At 36.9% G+C, this 18,144-nt stretch overlaps 1 protein-coding gene across 1 annotated transcript in view; it reads left to right on the top strand.

Annotated features, from left to right (window-relative positions):
* cntnap2a (contactin associated protein 2a) overlaps positions 1 to 18,144 on the top strand; it is a 301,573-nt gene that overhangs the window by 199,602 nt on the left and 83,827 nt on the right. The window contains exon 16 of the mRNA XM_067378732.1: positions 12,962 to 13,132. Within this exon, the coding sequence (XP_067234833.1) occupies positions 12,962 to 13,132 (171 nt within the window). The remainder of the gene's footprint in view (positions 1 to 12,961; positions 13,133 to 18,144) is intronic.

Below are 18,144 nucleotides of genomic sequence, written 5' to 3'. Positions count from 1 at the left end.
GCATGTCTGGCACAAGAAGATGAAGAGTGTAGAATCTTTTCCCACTGTTCTTCTGAAATAATTTCTCATATGTCCTCCTCCCACTGAGATTTAATAGTTGCAAGTGGGCATTCAAGCAAAGTGCAAATTGTATTATAAAGATATGAGATTATACCCTTCAAAATATGGGTGGGCTTGAAAAAAAAGTCAATAGGAGTAGCTCTAGGGCGGAGGTCGGCAACCCGCGGCTCTTTAGCGCCCCACTAGTGGCTCCCTGGAGCTATTTCAAAAATGTATGAAAATGGAAAAATATTTTTTGTTTTCATATGGTTTCTGTAGGAGGACAAACAAGAGACAAACATTCTTAACGTTTTCCAATGCTGTAAAAATGTGTATAATAAATATTAAATTTCAACATTTCTGTCAACGAAGATTTGCGTCATAGCTTGCGACACACGTTTCAGCGCGGCGCGAGGGTATGCATCAACGTCACTTTCCCGCCGAAAGCTCGCTCCCTCAGCTGGACTGAGTGGCAAAAGAACCTGCTGCGTGACTGGATTTAGTAGAGGAAACTGAGAAAACGCGAGTAAAACAAACAAATTTCACTAAAGGTTGGACTCGAAAGTGTTTCTTACAACTTGTCAAATAAACCTAATCCATGGATATTGACATGCTAACAGGAGTCGTGTTTCCTGACATTTATATGTGCCTGATTTGACGCCGGGGAAATACATAAAGCAAATCTGCCTGTGAATATTTTATAGAACTACAATATAGGTAGGTTTAAGTCTGCGTAATCACTTATATCAATGTTATATATATATATATATATATATATATATATATATATATATATATATATATATATATATATATATATATATATATATATATATATTATATATATATTTTATATATATATATATATATATATATATATATATATATATATATATATATATATATATATATATATATATATATATATATATATATATATATATATATATATCGTCCAGCCCTAAAACATATAGTTTTATAGTACATTATAGTTTTTGTCAGTGTTTATTTTAAAACACAATTCTGCAGAATATAAGATGGAAAATATTTAATTGATGATTTGTCAACATAATATATAACAATACAATATATATGGAATGATTTTTACCTCAAAATCCAACAATTTGACACAAAATGATAAATGCAAATCCATGTTTCTCTGCCTGGAGTCCAGCTGTTTCTGTGAATTGCACCAATCCATTTGCTTCTTTTTTCTGTAGCTTTCAGCAGTTTTTAAATATACCTCAGGAATACCTCATTATGTAGGTATTTGTAGCCTACTTAGTCATTTTAATAGGCTAATATAGCTAATATACACTTACAGCCTGTGTTGCCTTCATATAAGGCTTATATAAAGCTTTTAAATTTTTTGCGGCTCCAGACAGATTTGTTTTTTGTTTTTTTGGTCCAATATGGCTCTTTGAACATTTTGGGTTGCCGACCCCTGCTCTAGGGAGACTAGGAAATTGAGGGTGCATGTCCCGAACAAAGCTACGAACCTGCAAATACCTAAAAAAGTGGTGTGTAGGCAATGTAAATTTTTCTGCTAGTTGCTGGAAAGATGCAAAGAAATTATCTATATATAGATCATTAAATGTTATAATGCCCAGTGCTGACCACTGTGAAAAAGAACTATCCATCAGTGATGGTGGGAAAGCAAGATTTGCTGCTATAGGTGCGAAGATAGAATAGGCTTGTTATCCATAGTGGTTTCTGATTTCCTGATCTCCAGATTCTCAGCGTAGTTTTAACGATAACATTTTTAGTACAGGGAGACGAAGGGCATTTAATGGGGGCGTGTAATAAGGCTGTCACTGAAGTGGGTATACATGAAGTAGCCTCCATATTAAACCATCCAGATGAATCTTGATATTGATCCTAATTTAACCAGTATTGCATGAGTCTGAGATTTGTAGCCCAATAATAAAACTGTAAATTAGGTAGAGCCATACCCCCAAGTATTTTGGATCTCTGAAGGAATATTTTATGAATTTTGGGTATCTTTTTAGGTTTAGTTAAATTGTAATGTGTCAATTAAGCATTTCTCTAAAATTTCCAAACTCATTATATACTCTTGGAGAAAACATCTATTAACCTGTAATATGACTTATATTGCACATGCAATACAGACACAAATTTAGCTGCTGTGACATATAATGTCTTTATTTACCTTAAAATTAAATAAAGCTACTTCTCATAAAGAAACAAGAACATGGTCTTCTTTTTAAATAATGATATAGGCCTATGCACTCTTTATAACTTGCATACAACATTCTTCATTCTTTCAAGCAAACAGCGTGCAGGTTATTAGACTGCTATCACTTTAAGGCCGAATACAATATTCTCCCAACTGTTTCCATTCACTTAAGACATCACATCACGCCCACCAGGGCTGAACTGGTAATCTGGCATACCGGGCCAATAAAAGGTTGTTTTTTTTTGTTGTTTTTTTTGCAATGGACTGGCCCACCACGCAATGACAGCGGCCCATTGGTTTGTCTTCTGAAATGACAGGCCAAAGTGAGAGAGACCTCCCCCTCCCACGCGGTTTTTTGTTTTTAATTGGAGCGCATGAGAAACTGCAAAAGGCAAATACCCACTCACCGCTGCCTCTGACGAACATGAGTTTCTGCCGCCCTATGAAGTAATAAACAGCGCAAGTCGCTTGATGCCTTGATCCTTTCAGATTTTTCTCAGAATTTTGTTTAAAACAGTCGTGTGAAATGGGAACATTACAGGTTCGGTGGTGAATCTAGCTGAAAACAGCCGCGACCATGTAAAGACATGACGAGGTAAATTGGAAAACGCCAGTACACACAACTACAAGCTTGTCAATCCAACACCACCACCTTTATAGTAATTTACCTTGCAGCTACTAACAGTGAAGAAAAATGTTGTTTGGGCAGAAATGTATTTATTAAAAACGCTGCTATTATTAGGCCTACTTATATTTAATATTGCAGAATATAAATCACTTTCTTTCATAAAGACTGTTTTTGTATTTTTTATGCTTACAATATTTTATTACACAATCTATAGTTTATTATTTTTGTTTTAGAAACCATATACCCATGGTAATAAGAAGCATGGTTTTACCTGTGCTCTGTCTACCATGATCTTACAGTTAAACCATAGTAAATTTCATCAGGGCAATTAAAGGATAATTTAACAAAACAGCTTTAAAGCCTGTATCCCATGGAATAAGGGCAAAGCTTTAGTTTTTATTTCTTTAAATATGTTTAATGACATTTTTAATAGTTCCTATGAATTTTAATTGAAGTAAAATGTTATTTCAATGAGAGCATCATGAAAGATAGATATCAGTGTCTTACATAAATTAGGTGTTAACTTTCTGTTTTTAAGGAGTAGTTCAACCCAAAATGTCATCATTTACTCACCCTAATGTCATTACAAACATGAATTACTTTTTTTCTGTGTAACATAAAAACTAAAATAATTGGAGTCAAGGGTAGCTTAACCAAAATGGTTTGGTTGACAACATTCTTCAGAATATCTTCTTTTGTGTTTTACAGAAGAGAGAAAGTCATACAGGTTTGGAACGACATGAGAGTGAGTAAATGATGACAGGATTTAATAGCATTAAATTTACTTAACAGCATGAAAATCAGTGCTTTACTGTTAACTGCATTTGTAGTAAATTCAATTATATCCATCATTATTTGTCACTAGCCTTGTTTTATTTATTCATTTATTTACTCCAATTTAAGGCCCTAACCCCAGCAAAAACATTCACAGGGGAACTTGTGGGCTGTATGTTTGTCCAGGGCCGAATTTTAGCCTCAGTCCAGCCCTGACGCCCACAGACCGTTGGCTGAATGTCTGATGCATATGGCACGCTTATTTGGCACACTATCTTTAACGGTGAACGCCTGGAAACAAATGCCGTGACGCCAAACCCTCTCGTGCAAGAAGAAAGCCGTTGTGTTTACAACTGTGACAACGAGCGCTTACCAGGATCAACTAAACACTGGATTTTCAAAAGTATGTGAAGTTCGCGGCTCCATTGTTGCAGTAAACTTGCACGATGTTCTTGAATTAATCATTTATTAGATGCGCGGCGGTCAGTTTATCCATATGTCTGCTCTTGTTTTTTTTTTGTCATTCAAAGCTGGTTTTTATTTAATTATCGTCTCGTTTTCGTGAGTGAAAAAATTTAGTTGAAGAAAATGATGACAAATTATTCGTCAACAAAATTAACACTGTGCTAAAGAAACATTTCTTATGTTCAAAACAGTTGTACTGCTTAATAATTTTGTAGAAACTATGATCAAATTTCAGGATGCTTTGATGAATAAAAGTTAAAAAAGCACATTTGAAATAGTTTTTTGTTAAAGTGAAAAGGTTTTTATCTGTCACTTTTTGAACAATTTAATGCATCCTTGCTGATTTTTTTTTTTCTTTAAAAAAAAAAAAAAAAAGAATAAATAAATCTTACTGATCCCAAACTTTTGAACGATAGCATAATTAATCACGTCATGTGAACCAAGGGGTCAAGGATTGTTTTTCATTATCATTTTTTATCAATTATATTATTAATTTAATGATTTAATTTTTATATAGTTATGTTAGATTAATTAATATTATTTTAATTTAATACTGTACTATATTAAATTTTATTAAAGCTGCAGTCCGTAACTTTTTTTGGTTAAAAATGATCCAAAATCAGTTTTTGAGCAAGTACAAAATCAGCCAGTGTTCAAAACTATCTCATTATCTTAGCTCGATTCACAACGGTAAGCTTGTAATAATGTTTTATAATAAGAGCGACATGGTGGATTTCCACGGGAAATTCATGCATGCAGCAGTTCGTCTGTGCGTCATTATGTCACGTCCGTAAACAGAAAGGAAGGGGTCCAGGCTAATCGGTTTTATCACGTGAGGATGCTGCTGGTAGCGGATCATTTATAGCCTTTTCTCACAGCAGCTGAAATAATTAAACTTATCATTTTGATGGTGGATTGTAATCCAGAAATGTCCAAATGACAATCATCAGTGACAAATGGAGATTCAGCCGTAGTCAAAAAGCAAAAGACTTCAGACTGTGGAGTGGCTACAGAAATTGAAATCTACAGGTAACGCTAATACTCACTAAATACACAATCACGCAATGCTGATGTTGTTAACATTAACAATTTGAGAGCAAAGTATAACAGTAATAATAATTTGCACGGTTTGATGTGATCCGAGCTAAGCGATCGTTAGATGTAATCATCATTGGCACTGTGATTTATTGTAGGGCTAATACTTTTTTCCTCAGTTGGTCAGAACAAAAGTGGCAGACATGTTACTTACTTGTTCAGATGATATTTTCCAGTGAAAATTCTTATATTGGTCATACTTTCAAGACGTAGAATCTGTGATTCTGAAGTACAGTATCACACCGGTGCGGTGACTGACGGCAAACATTAGATTCATCGCGCTGACGAGCTGTGCCGATGCACAACGCACGTACAGATAACTGCAATTGCAGGTTTCAAACAAGAGATGGCGACAAAGAGGAAAAATTGCGGACTGCAGCTTTAATAAAAAATATGAACATTCATGCATTAAATGAATAATTATTTATTATTTAATTAGTTTGATTTATTTTTTTAATTGATTATATTTTTTGTTTTTTTTTCTTATTTGTTTATGTATGCAAAAATATTAGGTGTAGGTTACTTTATATACTGTATATGTGAGGAGCCTACAGTACCAGCAACTTCTCTGTATTTGCCACTGGCCCTGCATTGCCTCTAGTTTTATATCCACATCTGTTATTTCATCCCTATTTAAAGGCAAATCTAGTGCTCTAAAGCCATGACTCATGCTGGTTCCTCTAAGGAGCAGTTTAAATAAATAAATAAATAAAAAACTGCTGTTACGTCCAACTTTACAAGTTTCCCTCTTTGGCTTATGGAATATGCTACTGCTGCTGAATGAAACATTTGGCAAACAGTAATGCTCAGTCAGCGTATCAATAATCAGCATGCATTTGTCATCTGAGATGTATTTTGCATGTGTACACACCATCCCTTACCATTGGCTGTTGTTAAAAGTAATCGATGCAGAATCTAAAGCAGAGTCAGGAGACTAAGCTTTCTTTTAATTTTTTCGATGTTATGCATCATTGTAAACCAGAACGCTTTTTGAAGTGCTTCACAGCCGAATTCCTCTGCTCTCAATGTCCTTGACATTGTTAAAGTGAAATGCACAAGGAACATTCAAACATTCATTCGCTTTTTTCACAGTTCAAGAACACTCCAAATCTTATTGAATCAGTTCCAAATAATCACATCTGGACATCACTCAAAAATCTTAAACGAAAAAAACGAAAAAAAACTAACCAGAAGTAACACGCGTGAAATTGAGATGCTTTGAAACAGTCAGTGTAACATTTCGAACACAAGATTGTAATCCTTCACTGAGGTAGGACAGCGATGGCTCATCTAAAGGGTGAAACTTTGAGTTGTATCACTGCCTTTTGCAGGAGCCATATTTAATCAGCCTCCATCAGCTACATGTACCACATTATTAGCCTGATTTAAAAACGTTCACGTCATTCCAAAAAACACCGGCTCCCATTGAAATTTCTGCAAATCGGTGAATAATTAAATGAGTATGTGCTGGAACATTGGGTGTTAATGGACGGAGCTTTAAAGACAAACTGAGAGTCACATTCAGCAAGCTTGAATGAAAGAGCTGTTCCTGTGCCGCTGTGATAAGCCCAGACCTCCCTTATGGCTTTGTGGACGTCTCCGCTTCTCCTCCTACTCCAGTCGCCACAGAAACACATTGGTGATTTATTTGCAGCAATACAGGGTGACGTTTTGGAAGTTTTTGTTTGTATAGAAAGCATGTAAGAGAATTATGGGATATAGGTGGCTGTGGGAAAGAAATAGAAGGGGTCATTGACTTCTCTTGCATTCGGTGCTGAACATTTTTTGCAGGTACACACCAGTACTACCTCTATATGGCAGTGACGCTGAGCATCTGCTGAATCTGCAGGAATTCAACTACTTGCAGTCAGAATTTATGTGTGATGTGGATACGAAGACTAGAAAACTAATCAAGAAACTCAGGCATGAACAAAACAGAAATACAGATCAGAAAACAAACTCAAAGTGTGACAGAATCACTCTGTTAGTTAATATTAAAAGGATAGTTTCATGTTTCACATCAGAAGAAAGAATGTCATACAGGTTTGAAATGACATGAGGGGGAGTAAATTATGTAGGGTTGCCCTCGGCTAAAGATTTTTGTGGTCGACTAGCCTAGTAGTCATTCATTTTAATCGATTAATCACATGTTTATTAATAAACCATATAAATCATAATAAAGAGCCTTTAATGCCTACATAGCCTAATAAGCGCACGCATAAAGCTTGCCACAGCGCACCAGCAATGATTATGAATGCGTCGGAGGAAAACAGCAAGAAGATTGCATTAACATTTTAATAATTCATTGATAAACTAGTGTTTCCTGTATTTTTGGCTGCAGAGATTAACACCGTGTCGTAACCAGACGCAATGCGATAAGATTCCAGCAACAAGCAATTTGACTGTCCACACTAGACGCGAAAAAGAGAAGCGATAAAATCAATCAAAAACCACAGCCAATCAGAAGAGAGTGTGGGCGGGCTCTCTCGGCAAGAGCACAGCAGACACAATGAAATGGGCAAGTACATAGTAAAATTCTTAAATATTGCACAATTTAAACATTATTTAAAGTACATATGGAGTGACTGAACCAATCTTTGTCATAGAATACACTTGTCTGTTCACATTGAGTTTGAACATTCTTGTGCCCATTTATTTATTTTCAAGATCTGAGGTGAATTAGCCAGTGTTGTATTCAAACTCACATTAGATGCTTTTAACATCAAATAAAGCACAATAAACAGTACCTGATATTATCATTGGCATACTTTGTGTTGCTGTTTCAGCCGCGGCTGGTTAGGACAAAAACTCTGATTAACCTGTAAAAGATACCTTTTATCGCGTGTCGCGGCGTCGCGTCTGGTTAGGATGCGGTGTAAGTCGACGATGCTGACTCTTCAACTCTGCAGTAGTGGACGTGCCTATATGCTTGTTTCATACGGATTACATATCTTGAGAATATTTGTTTTTTATTTGAATTGGTCCATTTAAAAATAGACATCTCGTTTTCTGTAGATATATTTTTTGTGTCTGTGAGGCAAGTTTACACCGAGTTTCGGTTCTTTTTTTCTTTTCTTTTTTTGTGCTTATTCAAGTTCACAGAGAAGGCAGAAAGCACACACTGTTTGTTTTCATTATTTTACAAAAGCACAATGTTTTGTTGTTAGTTTCAGACCAATATTACAGATTATTTTAAGTGCAAGTGATTGCACTGGCGCCTCCATGTTAGCTGTCATTCAGTAAGCTATATTCAGCCTTAACACTCCGCACAAACACTTGAATAACCCACATTTTACTGCTACTACTTACATGTTTTAGATGATAAGCCATATTTGAGGTCGATGAATGACAGGCGAGGGCTTGGATGTCCTGTCTGATGTACTCTATTTACCACATAGACCAGTTTTTAATGATCTGTCCATCACAGACTGCATGACTTTGCCAATTCTTGCGGATTTTTTTCCTGCGATTAAGTATCATATTTCACACATCAGGCTTTTATGGCTCATATTGTATAATATAAGAGAATATGAAACTCACACTTGAGGAGGGAAAAAATAACTTATTCAGAGACCCAAACTTAACAAAAAGTTTCTGATATTTATATGGTCAAAACATTAGATGAAATTCTGATAACTTGCAAAGTAAATCAATGAGAATTTTATAACAGACAACATAAACTATAAATACCAGTTGTTATTTTATATCACCCAATAATATGTCTTAGTAAGATTATATTTAAATGCTTAGTTTAATGATCAAAGCTCTGTAGTTTTTATAGTGGGGGCAAAACTTATAATGCAATGCAATACAATGATGATTAAGAGATCAAATAAAAGTTCCTATAATGAATAATATTTAATACTCATATTTTAACATGCTATTTTTAATGTATGGATAATCAAGTAAACAAATGTTTATGTAGCCTAGTAAAAGACACATGTACCACGACCCGATGGTGGACATTTTTAGAATTACACTGAAAGGAGTTTAACTTGCTAAACAGTATGAACTTTCAATCATATGAAAGAAGGAAGATTGTGTGCAACATGATTTTCAGCAAAGTTTTTACCAATTTATAGGCCTGATTATTTTGAATATGAAATACGGTACTGTCAGCTTTAAGGTCAAGGATACATACAACATTTATATGTCTGCTTTTAAATGGTTGCCAATGGAGAAATGCTAAAGTTCCTACTGATTCTAACCAGCTAAACCTTGACTCATTGGTTAGAAACAATTGTAGGAGATTTCATGTCTCCCCATCTGCAAAACCGAATTGATGCGTTGAATAAAACTTTACTCCAGTCTCGCTCTTTCTCTGTTTCTCTTTGTTTCCATCTGTCTTGAGGTGACATCATCGTCTAATATCTCTCTGTCCGTTGTCGCAGTGTTCCTCTCCATCTCATTCTCTTCTTTCCCCTCTCCTTAGATCTTTTATTGTCTCTCTTCTGCTCTCCTCCTCTCCATACAGTTGTTTTTGCATGACATTAGAGCAGAGAGAGCTAATGTAAATTATCCTTCTGATTTAAAGCCCATGAGTCACAGTAAATGTCTAGGGATAAATCAGATTTCAGTCATTATTAATGGGAGTGTGTCTGTGTCTGTGACTCTGTGTTTGTGGTTTAGCATTTAGCCAGTAGCTGAGCAAAAATATTTTAGTCATATATAATATTCCATCTTTAGTAAATAGTTCATTCATTATGACAGTGTTGAATTTGGGAAGGAAGTGCCTATAAACAGTCCTTGCTGAAAAGACCAGCTCAAGTCAGCATGAATTTCTAGGCGAGTTTGGAGCTGGTTTAGCTAGTGGACCAGCTTGATCCTTCTGATAAAACTGGGATAGAAAGGACGTCTTGCTTGTTATGCTAGTTACCTAATATTTGTCATGATCTTTGTGTTTGTCTTTGGACTTTTATTTCACTTCCTGTCTGTTGTGCCATAGTTTTGTAGTTTTTCACCTTGATTTGCTCCTTGATTGGTTCAACAGTTGTTACCTCATTAGCCTCATGTATTTAGCTCTTGTGTTAACACACAAGACACACTTCCTGGTTAACACACAAGACATTCTCAACAGAGTGAAGAATCGATAAATCACCATGGAAACAGACGCTTAAAAAAAGCGTGTCATTCTACTTCTTCCTTCTTTTGTTTAATGGCAATTTACAAAACCTACTTAGTGCACATCGCCAACTATTTGGTGGCTGTGCAATCATTTTTTCAATCTTTTCATTTAATAAGTAATCTTTATTCACTGAGAATAAGAATTATATTGTTTGTTTGATAAGGTATCACATATGTATTTTATAATAGAAATTATAGCATAGAAAACGTCCTGTTATAAAAAGGAAAAAAAGCAGATTCATGTGTAAGATGACAGTAAAGTAAATGCATATATTAGAAAATTGAATAAACATTTAAACAGTACTGCTTTATATATATATATATATATATATATATATATATATATATATATATATATATATATATATATATTGTATATATATAACTGTAACCATATAGCAAATTAAGTTACATTAAAGGTGCTAAAGAGGATGTTTTGTTTTATAAATTTTTTGCAATATTACTTGAAACTGTCTTTACTAACTGATAAAAGACTATTTATTAGGTCACTGAAAGGAATAATAATATTAATATACATCATCTGTGCATGAGGTAGGGCCTTAAAAACATCAGCCAAACGATTGGCCCTCTGACTTGTCAATCACTGCCACGACGTTCCTTGTGAGAGAAGCGCGGCTGTGCGCTCCAGTAACTTTCCACACTCCACAGGCGCTGCATGCAATGTTTTTGTCAGGAGACAGGAGTAACAACTGCAGATTATGAGTTACCTGCGGTGAGTCCGACATAATGAATCCACTAACACGACACAGTGAAAGCCGGTGGTAAACACTCGTGTTCCAATACTCGTGCACGAGTTTTGGGAGGCGTTCCCTCGAAATGAGTTGTGAAGAAGGGGGGTTGTTCTTACGCATGCGCTCATTTCAAAAACTCACTAACAGTCTTTGGCTTCTCAGTCGACGAAAAGATCCTCTTTAGCACCTTTAAAGTCCCTGTAAAGTCATTTTAAATTATGTGTTCTGAGTTTGTCACACCGCAGAAAAATGTGTTATTAACCACCCAGCCAAATTTAAATGATTAAAAAAATCTGAAAGTAAATGAAATAAGTCATCAAAATCTAAAAAAAAAAATAGGCAGCGCTCTCTGCTCTCAAACGCTGGGGGCGTGTCCTCTGTCGGTGCTGAAACCACACCCACTCACGAGAGCTAACTTCAAATACTTCTGAAAATCCAGCGTTTAGTTGTGAGCCTTCATTGTACAGTTGCAAACACAATGGCTTTCTTCTTCCACAAGGGGGTTTTGCGTCACAGCATTTGTTTCCAGGCAGACCTTTAAAGAATGTGACACACACGTCTCCCGGACATCCTGTAGAATTCAACCATGAGACCACCTTGAGACATGCCTTCACAAGTGCCATAAGAGCTGTGTTTGTGATGTTTAAGTTGGTGGAGGTGCGACATTTGATAGGGTGTTTGCAAGGTTGTTTAAAAAATGTTTTATTTTTGTAATTCCGTTAGGTGCCACTAGTGTCACAGAAACTACTTCACCTTTTAATTATCATTGTAATTTTACTAACCCCAAATGCATTATAAATATAAATTGTAGTTAAATTTTTTATTTATTTAACTTGAGTAGTTTTTGGAATTGGCAACAGGCTTTGTGACATCTAATCCAGCACAAAAAATGCACGTTCAAGTTTGTTTTTGTTTGTTTTTTTTTTAAATAAAATGAATTTTTTTTATAGAATTTCTGATTTTTTCTTATGGATCGCTGGTGAATGCTGTTTCTTAGAGCATGTTAAGATGCCAAAACAGCATATCTGTCAACAGAAAGTAAATGCCTTAATGCAGTGTAGCAAATGCTATTTTTTAATTGAACAAGGAGATATTTCACGAGAATGTTAAACAAGAGCTGGCATGTTATCTCCCACACATGCACCCACACGCTAATACCAGCCACAGGATGTACAATAACTCTCTGGAGATATTCCAGCTAAACATAAGCTTGTACGTCAAACTTGTGTTTGATTTTGAGTGATCTCTCGCTTTATCCCTAAGCTCAGCTATCACCCAAAATACCCCCTTACCTGGAAAATGCACTGCTCATCATCTTAGAGTGAAATGACACTTTATTTTTGTCTCTTCCACTCATATAAGTGGGTTTTTGGTGTGCCTCTGTTTCACAATGGGTGAGGGTCAAATCACAAGAGCTACTGGAAAGGGTGTTGGCGAGCTGGCTTTTAAATAACTCTTGGGCACCGTATGCTCTCCATTCCCCTAGAGACGCAAACAGCACACCGCGCGTGATAATGGCAGGTACTAGCTAAAGCCCTGAACACTGTACTTCCACTCAAATTTTTGACAAGAGTTGACTTGTATGATTGAATTGTTGTTTTCATGTTGTTTGGTGGTTTCCTTCTAAGTGTTTTTTGATGATACAGGTCACTTCTCAAATGGTTTTTCGAGTACAAGAGACCTCTAAAGACTGGCCACTGTGTAGAATACAGAATCACAGAATACAATAAGTCATTTTGGTGTCAGCTAAAGCTTTGCTTTTGAGAATTTCATGGTGGTTTAATGTGGTTCAGGTTGAGATATTGGATAAAAAGGACCTTGACTGTAAACTTCAGAAGCAGAACTATTGAAACTTACCTTCGGCCTGTTCTTTGGTCTGTTTTATAGGAAGCTACTGGAATGCGGCGTCCTTCAACACGCCATCTTCGTACCTGCATTTCTCCACTTTTCAAGGAGAAACAAGTGCTGACATCTCCTTTTACTTCAAGACCTCTGCTCCCTATGGTGTCTTTCTGGAAAACCTTGGAAACACGGATTTCATCCGTCTGGAGTTGAAATGTAAGAGCCTGGCTCATGTTGTCTTTGTTTCTCCCTCTTTCTGTTATCCCTTTTTCTGTGTCTGTCTGTCCTGCTGCTTGTCTGAATCCCATAGTTATACACAGCTGTGCAGTGTAAAGTTTAAAAAGTGAAAGTGCTGAGCAGGTACTTTCTGTACAGGATAAGTGCATGATGCCCATCCTCTTTCCTTATATCTGCTGGTGGACTTCAGTGCCTGGCTATTGTGTTTAAGTCTATTTGCAGCACTGATTACAATACATTCGCCTCAAATGTTCTGCTGATTGTTCTCTGGTGAGTATAAATGGAGGATTAAGAAGAAGAAAACACAGCTGAAATAATACAGATTCTAAATGTCTATTTACTGACATTTTACAGCCTTTTTTCCACCAAAATGGCTAGATTGTACATGAGCAGCATAACTGAGGATTTGAATTGTTTGCTGGGTAAAAAAGGCAGCAAAAGAGGCGAATCTCTTTCATGCAGATTGAGTTTTCAACCCATGAGCTGAGCTGGCTGCTTCTTCACACTGTTTACCATACAATAGACAAACCAGAACGCAAAACTACACCATTGTGGTTAAATCTTGTGTTGTATGCAGTGTTTCATGTTTCCTGAAGTGGTTCCTTGTTTTTGAAGGATTTTTCGCTCTATAATGTAATACCCATATGTCTTTGTAAATCTTTAAATGCTGTTTTGTGCTTTGTCTCCTGTTTCTTACCAGTCCATTGTTCCTGTCTTACTTAGACTGAAGGTCAAAAGGGAAAAGGACCAATTTACAGTCACTATCTAATGACGAAGATTTTATCCATTCACAAACATACTTTAAAGGTGCCCTCGAATGAAAAATTTAATTTATCTTGGCATAGTTAAATAACAAGAGTTCATTACATGGAAAAGACATACAGTGAGTCTCAAACTCCATTGTTTCCTCCTTCTTATATAAATCCCATTTGTTTAAAAGACCTCAGAAGAACAGGCGAATCTCAACATAACACCGACTGTTACGTAACAGTCAGGATCATTAATATGTACGCCCCAATATTTGCATATGCCAGCCCATGATCCCAACATTATGAAAGGCATTAGACAAGGGCAGCCAGTAACGTCTGGAGCAGCACAGCCGAATTAACAGACTAGGTAAGCAAGCAAGGACAATAGCGAAAAATGGCAGAAGGAGCGATAATAACTGACATGATCCATGATATCTCGATATTTGTAAATTGTCTTTCTAAATGTTTCGTTAGCATGTTGCTAATGTACTGTTAAATGTGGTTAAAGTTACCATCGTTTCTTACTGTATTCACGGACACAAGAACCGTCGCTATTTTCATTTTTAAACACTTGTATAATTCATAAACACAACTTCATTCTTTATAAATCTCTCCAACAGTGTAGCATTAGCCGTTAGCCACGGAGCATAGCCTCAAATTCATTCAGAATCAAATGTAAACAATATAACAGTATGCAATACTCACATAATCCGACGCATGCATGACGAACACTTTGTAAAGATCCATTTGAGGGTTATATTAGCTGTGTAAACTTTGTTTATGCACTGTTCAAGGCAAGCGCGAGCTCCGTGGGCGTGGAGCAGGAGAATTAACGGCTCATATTTAATGATGGCCCAAAATAGGCAGTTAAAAAAATTAATGTAAAAAAATCTATGGGGTATTTTGAGCTGAAACTTCACAGACACATTCAGGCGTCACGCTGGAATTCGCTCTCAGCAGCTTTCGTGAATATAAATCCGACCTAGTTTGATTTGACTGGTCATCTCAAATATTTTAAAATTGACGGCCGGTGACAGACCACTGACAGCTCAGACAAGAAGGTTGGTTATCTTGGTGCTGTGCAAAATCCGTGCAGCACTAGACTGAATATTGTATTAGGCAATTATTTAACAACCTTCATCATCAACTGTATGAAATGTCAGATGACCTACCCCGTCTGGGGGCGGGCAAGTGAGTTAAATGCGTTAATTTTAACGTGTTATTTTTCCTTTAATTAATTCATCTAATTAAGGTTATATTACATTATGTTGCCTGGTGATTGTGTAGTGCTTCATAGAAAAATGTGTTCTATTTGCATGCAAAGTTCTAGTTCCATTATAAATACTGTGCTCTGAGTAACAGGAAATCATTTCTTACACCCTCACATACACACATATCCTGAGCCAGGAGTGTGTTCTCCAGCCATCTCCCCTGGCAGTGGTGTATCTCTCAAGGGCTCTGGAGACACACACAGAGGGAAGCTGCTTAGTGGTTCTATTTGTCAAATTCGCACCTCCTACAGTCTCCCTGTCCTCATCTCTGGGGCACGAGGGAACGCGAGGGTTACGGTGAGGCAGAGGACGTCACATTCCCTGCTCGCTCATTTACACACATTCCTGAATCCATACATAACCCATTATTTTTACACCCTACTGCTTTACCCTTCCTTTGGACTGTGAGGAAAAGCAAATCTTGTTCTCTTTCCTCCATTTTTAAATAAAAATAGGAAAAAAAAGCTTCAGGTGAGACCAAGCAGAGAGAACAGCGACTCGCTTAGTGCTTTCTCAGAGGCTGGTGACAGCAAAACATCAATCACTTGATGAAGGAGTGCAGGGAAAGATGGCCAACTGGGCATTATGCATACAGCACATGTAAAAGTATGCAGGCTTGTCCGTGGAGAAGACAGCACTTCCCGTCCTGAGTGTTTGTGCTGCTAGCAGGGCACGGATGCATACAAAGTGGCCCTGAATGAGCCTGGCATGATCGGAATATGGAGGAAACAGGAAGGCATTAGCGCTTATTGCTGCTCGTTTTGCCCCAGCAGTGGCACGGCCCTCCAGAGAGCAGAAGGTTATTGGCACCAGAGATCACTGAGGGTCTCGACATGACAGATGGGCTGCCTTTCCATATGCAGCTCTCAATCAGGAGCTTTGCTCAGCTAGAGGGTCTGCATATTAGTGAAAGGAGAACTGCCTGTAATAGAAAGACAAATTACAAATAAGCTTAACAAATAGCGTAAGTGTTTTGAACTGCGAGAGGCATTACACTTTCTTTGTAAGTTGAATACAGATGTCAATTTGGCAGAAGCTAGATATTTTACTTTATAACTTATTAAATATGGATATTTTTCTTACACAAACGCAAGGCCGCTAGGCCACAAGGCCTTTATTAACCCCCCCAGAGCCATGTGGAGTACATTTATAATGGATGGATGCACTTGCTTGAGCTTCATACTCGTTGGTCGCGTTCACTGCTATTATAAAGCTTGGATGCATCAAGATATTTATTAAAATATCTCTGATTGTGTTCATCAGAAAGAAGGGGTCATTTAAAGGGGACATGCACAGAATCTGCGCATTTTTAATTATGCCCCAAAATAGGCAGTTAAAAAATTGAATAATAAAAAATCTATGGGGTATTTTGAGCTGACACATTCAGGGGACACCTTAGACTTATATTACATCTTGTGAAAATGGGTTCTAGGGTACCTTTAAAAAAGCATCTAAACTGAGCATGATGGTCAAAGACGTCTATCTAGCATGTTCTTTGAAAAACAATTAGGATTACCACTTGCCTTTTGTATGTTCATTGAGTCTACTTCCACTCGGTCTTAATGCCATTGTTTTACATATGGCGGCTACAGTGTTCTTTCTTTGCACCGTGGCCAAGCAAAACAAAGCTGTCAGAATACAATGATGATCTTCCAGAAAGTTGAGAGGGGTCAAACTTCGAAAGTTACATTGATTTGTATGCCCCTGAGAGTACAGTGAGGTGAGCAAAAACAAAGTTCAAGAGTGCATGTGTGCTGTTGTGTGTGTGTATCAGTGTCTGAGTCTAAGCCTCTGTGTCTAAGCTTGTCGACCGCACTGGTAGGTCATCTACAGCGGCACCCAGCGTAAACACTCCAGAGCTTTTCTCTAAAGCTGGATATTCACCTTCTGCATGAATCCTTTCTGAAAAGAAGAGTAATCAGGCCTGGCTGCAGGCCTGTGTGTGAGATTAAGAGTGTATTCGGGCCAGTTGTGTGTGCGTGTGTGTGTAGGCAGAGGAGTAGATTGTGAAATTGAAGCTCTCCGCCTTTTTTCTAGCCTTCCATTATGTCTCATCGATTTATGCCCCGACTCCTAATCCTACTTCCTTATTTTGGCCTGCCTGGTTTTCTTCAGTTACGGCTCAAAACTGAGGCCCAGTGAAATCCACTCGGAGCATGAAATGAGTGGAGGGCAGCGTGTTGGATTACTGTAGAGTGGGAGTTTGATTTCAGTCATACATCTAGATCGGCTACCCTCTGCGTTCTGACTTGGGGCAGCATGCTAAATTAAAAGTCTTTTTTAAAAAACGGAATGTTTTATGCATTATATAGAGCATTAAATTGAATATTTTTTATAATTTTATCTCAAACATCATAGTGATTAATCTCAAATTATGCAATTATGTTTTATTAATTGTTTAAAGGGTTCACCCAAAAATGAAAATTCTGTCATCATTTACTCACCCTCACCCTCTTTTTCCAAACCTGTATGAGTTTCTGTCTTCTGTTGAACTAAAAAGAAGATATTTTGAAGAATGTTGGTAACCAGAAAGTTGACGCTAGCCATTGACTTCCATAGTAGGAAAAAAATATAGCTACCATCAACTGGTATGATGCCATCAATGGTACCAACATTCTTCAAAATATCTTCTTTTGTGTTCAACAAACTCATACAGGTTTGAAACAGCATAAGGGTGAGTAAATGATGACAGAATATAATTTTGGGGTGAACTATCCCTTTAATGAAACATGTTTTCATTTAAATATTTTTGTTTTTTTAGGATTCTTTGATGAATAGAAATTCTTAATTCCATTTTTTAAATGGAGAGCTTTTTTATCATTATTAATTACTGATATTTTTGTTAACTTTAAAGGTAGGGTAGGCGGTTTCGGAGAGGCTAGCAACAGCAAGCTAGTCTTGAAAGCATAAAGATCCCACTCTCCTTTCAGAGGTGCTCTCCAAAGCCACGCCTTGTTCAAAAAACATGAAC

This window comes from Chanodichthys erythropterus, chromosome 23, assembly GCF_024489055.1.
Source record: "Chanodichthys erythropterus isolate Z2021 chromosome 23, ASM2448905v1, whole genome shotgun sequence".
Lineage (NCBI taxonomy): Eukaryota > Metazoa > Chordata > Actinopteri > Cypriniformes > Xenocyprididae > Chanodichthys > Chanodichthys erythropterus.
Note: the sequence above shows the minus strand (reverse complement) of the source record. Positions and strands in the feature narration are given on the sequence as shown.